Source organism: Solanum tuberosum, unplaced genomic scaffold (assembly GCF_000226075.1).
Source record: "Solanum tuberosum cultivar DM 1-3 516 R44 unplaced genomic scaffold, SolTub_3.0 scf00040, whole genome shotgun sequence".
NCBI classification, from domain to species: Eukaryota; Viridiplantae; Streptophyta; class Magnoliopsida; order Solanales; family Solanaceae; genus Solanum; species Solanum tuberosum.
In genome coordinates this window covers 2,141,271-2,146,645 of record NW_006238964.1, presented here as the reverse complement: position 1 = coordinate 2,146,645, position 5,375 = coordinate 2,141,271, and the positions used below count along the sequence as shown (strand labels likewise).

Here is a 5,375-nt window from a genome sequence, read left to right as displayed (position 1 = left end):
GGGGTCCGTGCAGGTGGTTTCTTTTATTGTGCACGAGCGTACCCGTCGGGTTTATGGGAGCCCGGCGGAGTTAGTTAGATTGCTTGTCTTTGTTGCCTGTACGCTCGTGTACATACCCCCCCATTTACTACTCTTTGCACTTGATGTGACCCTTTATTTGCATTTCAGTTCACTTTTGCTTATCTGGCTCAGTCGGCCTATGATGCCTACTGGGTACCGGTTGTTTTGGTACTCATGCTACGCTCTGCATCTATTTCGTGATGCAGGTCCGGGCACTAGTAGCCAGCGTTGATCGAGCTTGGAGCAGTCTGATCCGGAGACGGGGGTGAGCACACGGCGTTTTGTACTATTTCAGTCTCCATCTGTATATATAGACTTGTCTTTTACCTTTCGAGACAGTCCAGTCTCTGTTGTCCACTTTTGGGACTTGTACTCATTTTGTTAGTAGCTCTGTACTAGTGACTTCCAGGTTCTGGGAGGGATCTTTATTTGTATATATATTTTTGGTTTGCTTCCGCCTGTTTATATTATTATTTGCCTACTCTTGTTTAGTTTCTACCCTCAGACCCATTACTTGTTGTTCCGGGTTATGGGTTGGCTTACCTACTGGTGGGTTATAGTAGGTGCCATCATGACTTGAGAAATCGGGTCGTGACAGTTCAGCAATTGCCAAGAGAGCTGAAGCTTTTGGATGTTCAATCAGTTACCATTCACGTTCACAAAAATCAGAGTCAACGTACACTTATTATTCACGTGTTATCGACTTGGCCTCCAATTGCCAGATCCTTGTCGTTGCTTGTGCCTTAACTGATGAAACTCACCACATCATCAACCGTGAAGTTATAGATGCATTGGGTCCAAATGGAGTTGTCATCAACATTGCAAGGGGTTCTCATATTGATGAACCTGAGCTGGTGTCTGCTCTTGCAGAAGGCAGGTTGGGAGGAGCAGGGCTTGATGGTCTTGAACATGAACCGGAAGTGCCTACGCAACTAGCTAGTCTTGATAATGTTGTACTATCACCTCATACTGCAGCAGGCACTGTGGAGACCCGTAAGGAAATGGCTGATCTTGTCATTGCAAACTTGGAGGCATACTTTTCGAACAAGCCATTACTAACTCCTGTTCTTTGAGACTTTCTGGTAAAGGTCTGATGATCGTGGAAGTACTAGGATGGGTGATCCCCGGGAAATCCTCATGTAGTCGTGTTGCCTCCCTCCTTTTGAGTTTTGGATCCTATTCATGCAAAGACTTGGTTATTTTTGGTTATAAAGAAAAAATCTGATGATCTCAGACTTGGTCATCATTGATTTTTCTACTTTCATATGTCGTTTTGTAACATGCTAAGTATGTGATGAATCTATGTTGCTTGGAACATCCAAAAATGTTGTCACACTCGTGTTAGATGGCTTTTGGAGGATCTGACACACAACCAACAGTAGTTTGAAGAGTCTATTGTTGCTAAATGCCAATGAAAAGGTTGATTTGTATAGATGATTTTGTTCTCATACTGGTTCAAGGTAATGTAAAACTTGAGCCCTTGTACCTGTTGTTTTCAGATTCTCAGAAAGAGCAGGTTTGGATCCACCACAGATGGATGTGCTTGCTAACACCTCAAGAGGAAAATATAAATGAACCTGAACCATGCCAATTGGTCCCAAAGTGTGCGCAAGTTGGTCTAGACACCATCATTATTAGAAGTATAATATAATCAGTGTAATTCATATTTCAGAAATCTAACTTTTCATTCCAAGTGGCGACAAATTCTGTCCTCTTTAAGGATTCAAAAATTTCTCCTTGATATGTATTGAGAAAGCTCTTTGATACAATGGGCATGAGTTTAATAAGGGAAACAAGATATGCCCATATTCATCTCATTTAACTTGTGCAATATAAACTACTAGCTTGCATCTGGTGCATGCGGAAATTGGCTAAAAAAATTACAAATTCCCACAAGTCATAGCAATGAAAAATTTAAGCTAAAGAGTAATTACAAGTCCTGTTTTCACAATCAAAAGCTCATTAAGTAGAAGTGGCTCCTTTGAAGATGAGGAAGTTAAGAGTCTCCAAGGTGAAATAGATAAATGTTCCTTTAGTATGAGTGAAGAAACATCCAAATTTTGATCCCACCACACACTGCCAGCCACCCCCATATTTCTTGTCAAACTCCTGCATATGCATACCAATAAACTTTCATAAAAAATTGAATGAAAACTCGAAAAATTTACTACTTTTTATTATATCTTTTAACCATTTTCCACAACATTCACGTCTCAATCTGTGTGATTGTCCCTCTTAATTATATCTTTTTTTCCCTCACGTGTGAAGAATAAAAATTCTTTTTGATAACAAATGGATTAATGAATTGCAGTCAAAACATTTGCATACTAAGAAAATGTACCTTTGACCTAATTCAATTCTAAAAACTAACTCATAATGTGATAAAATGGCAACAACAACAACAAATCCGGTGAAATCCCCGTGGTCTGGGCAAGTTAGAGGATACACAGACCTTACCACTATCTCACAAGGAGAACAACTCATATGAATGTAGAACAATCAACAGCCTGCACTTCCAGGATTGGACTGGAAGGTGTATGAATATAATTTAAACAAATAACATTCCCTAAACAGTTTAAACTTTTAGATTGGTCACACAATTCAGTTCAAAGACACGCAGATTTACCTTCTTAATATGAGCAGCAATGGATCTGTAGTGCAAAACATCATAAACATCCAAAGCTTGAGAAGCCCAACGCATAGCCTGGATCTGCATCTTCACTGGCATATCTGTATCTTCAATCACACCTTTTCCTTCTAACATTTTGTCTATTGATCTGAAGTAGAAGATCCCAATTTATACACTATTTTTGTTGTTTAAAAGTTCAAAATTAAGATATGAAAGAATGAATCTTCCCCTTTCTCTTTCTCTAAGCAAGACTAAGAAAAGTCGAGAGACAGGAACACTAGAATTGATTTTCCAAAACCCCTTTTTTCAGCAAATGTTTGTAATGGTGACTATATTTTATAAGCATCTTGGTGCTGACACATACCACCGTGTCTTCTTCCTTACTCACCTAAAACACATTTTAACGTTGTTCTATTTTTTGAATAGTCTCTCTCTTTGTCATGCCCTAGTTGGATAATGATAAAAGATGATAAGGACAAACACAGTCTCCGAAGCAGCCTCGATTAAATTTAGATCACACTATAGGGCTCATTAGGTGTATGAATTTTTTCATATCCAGAGCTCTTGAACCTGAGATTTTAATTACACTCTGTTTGGATTATTATAATTCATTATTTCATAATGTACTATATTGTATTGTATTGTATTGTACTGTATGATAGATACAATATTTGGCTAGACGATATTGTTTGTTGTTGTTTAAAAATATTTTTATTGTTATTGTACTGGTATTGTAATTTATAAATTTACTAAAATATTCTTAATTATTCTAGGATAAGAGGTTTGACTAGAATTAAATAATATAGGTTAACGGGTAAAAAAGTATTATGAAATATTATGTAAGGATATAATTAGAAAAATAAATTAAGTAACAATGGGAACACACCAAATCGGTTGTTCCATGAAATGAGTGTTTTCATTATTATGTAACAACGAAATTTAACAATACATTTTAAGTAACAATCAAAACAAACATCGTAGGTATGGTAACACGATACAATACAATACAATAGGTAACAATGATCCAAATAGAGTGTAAGAGTGAAACAGTATCACAACTGCACCACAACCCATGTTGGTAATAAGGACAACCCTTACATCTTGTTTCGTCCTGATATTCTGAAGTTAGAAGTTTAAAATTTTGAAATTTTTTAAACTCGTAGAGTTGTAGTTATGCTTGGACATATATTTTCTTTAGATATTTTTGAAATTTTAGGTGTGCAGAATTAGTTTTTGAAGACTTGAAAATATTTAATATCAAAACAAATTTCATATCAATCAGGTATTTGACAATGAAATTTTCGAACCAAAATCTATTAATAAATGCTAACTTAATCGTGATTTCCATATCTTTTTCTTTATATACTGACTGAATCATCATTTATTTTTTTTTAAACAAGATCGCATATTATGCTGTTACAAGATTTTAAACTATGATTGTAATAAAATAAAAAAATTGGAGCTTTAATTTAAATAATAGAAGTACCTCTTTTTTATAAAAAATTATACCACGTTGTGATTTTTTATTTTTTTTTATGTTTTATATCCACGTTGTGATTTATAAGCGCTATATTAATTTTATTTTAAGACAATAGTTATTCAATTTAATAATCCTTTTTGTTTTATAGCAATTTAAATCAATCACTGTAATTCCTTAATTTTACGTTTCAGCATTGGTAAAACTTATCCTTCAAACTTTCCAATTTTCTTTCTTCCACAGAACAATATTCCCACTCAATAACTTTTTTTTTTTGTTGCTAATTTTAGTCACCTTCTTCTGTTAAGAGAACTATTCAATTTGTCCTTCTGCGTATGTCAACTCTATTTTAAATTAGGCAAATATTGCAAGAAGTATTCAATTTATTTTGTTTCAATGCTAATCCTAATTTACCAATAAAAGAAAAAAGTTAAGAGAACCCAATCCGTCAAATGCCAGCAAATTCCAAGTGCGTTGTATCTTAATTTATACCAAAGACAAAAAAAAATTCCCCTACTGTTTATTGTTTCTTCATTTATTTTTTTCAAAATTGAGAGTAAGAAAGAGCAAATGAAAAATAAGACTACAGGATGAGAAATCAAATCATCACGGATAAAGTGGAAAAAAACATGGATAGTCGACTATTAGAACTATTAATATTCCAATTAATTATATTCATCAATATACACTCTTTTTGTTTTTATTACGTACCCGCGTGTTGCGCGGCAATATATGAACTTATGATTAATTTAATTTCATGAAACATTAAATAATTGAAATATTTTTACATATTTGTTCTTTATTATTTTTATGTTGTATTGATATATTAATATATTTTTCATATTAACAATTTATTAGTTAAAAATATTTCACATGAAATGTAAAATATCATAAGATTAAATGACATGTTAGTATATTTTGCATATATGTTTTTTTCAAATTCAAAAGATTCAAAATATTCTTTACATTCTTAAATTTGTGTCAAACGATAATAGAAAAGTAATTTAAAATAGAGTCAATATAAAATCATGTCATAATAATAGAAACATGTACATGATATATGCATTTTTTATTAATCATTGAAAATAATTAATTACAAATAGTGAGTAAGTTACTTTTAAACTTTCTAAAAAGAAAATAATAATTTAATTTTTTATCAATGATTATATGTCGAGGAACTTATCAATTTTTCTAGTATTCTATTATAGT

General features: G+C 33.2%; 2 protein-coding genes across 2 annotated transcripts in view; one reads left to right on the top strand and one right to left on the bottom strand.

The window, feature by feature from the left end:
* Positions 1-1,877, top strand: part of LOC102589963 (hydroxyphenylpyruvate reductase-like) — a 7,704-nt gene extending 5,827 nt beyond the window's left edge. The window contains exon 3 of the mRNA XM_006343013.2: positions 664-1,877. Coding sequence (XP_006343075.1) covers positions 664-1,133 — 470 coding nt within the window. The 3' untranslated portion in view covers positions 1,134-1,877. The remainder of the gene's footprint in view (positions 1-663) is intronic.
* LOC102589624 (dynein light chain 1, cytoplasmic-like) lies at positions 1,770-3,102 on the bottom strand. Its single transcript, XM_006343012.2, has 2 exons — positions 2,687-3,102; positions 1,770-2,169 (listed from the first exon to the last, which is right to left on the bottom strand). The coding sequence occupies exons 1-2, from the start codon at positions 2,822-2,824 to the stop codon at positions 2,023-2,025; spliced, it is 285 nt and encodes a 94-aa protein (XP_006343074.1). The 5' UTR covers positions 2,825-3,102; the 3' UTR covers positions 1,770-2,022.
* Between the last annotated feature and the right edge of the window lie 2,273 nt (positions 3,103-5,375).

Excerpts from the sequence above, each read along its gene's own strand:
- LOC102589624 (XM_006343012.2), bottom strand. The coding sequence starts at position 2,824 with ATGTTAGAAGGAAAAGGTGTGATTGAAGATACAGATATGCCAGTGAAG. Across the intron at positions 2,170-2,686 it reads TTGCTGCTCATATTAAGAAG|GAGTTTGACAAGAAATATGG; the intron begins GTAAATCTGCGT and ends ATGCATATGCAG.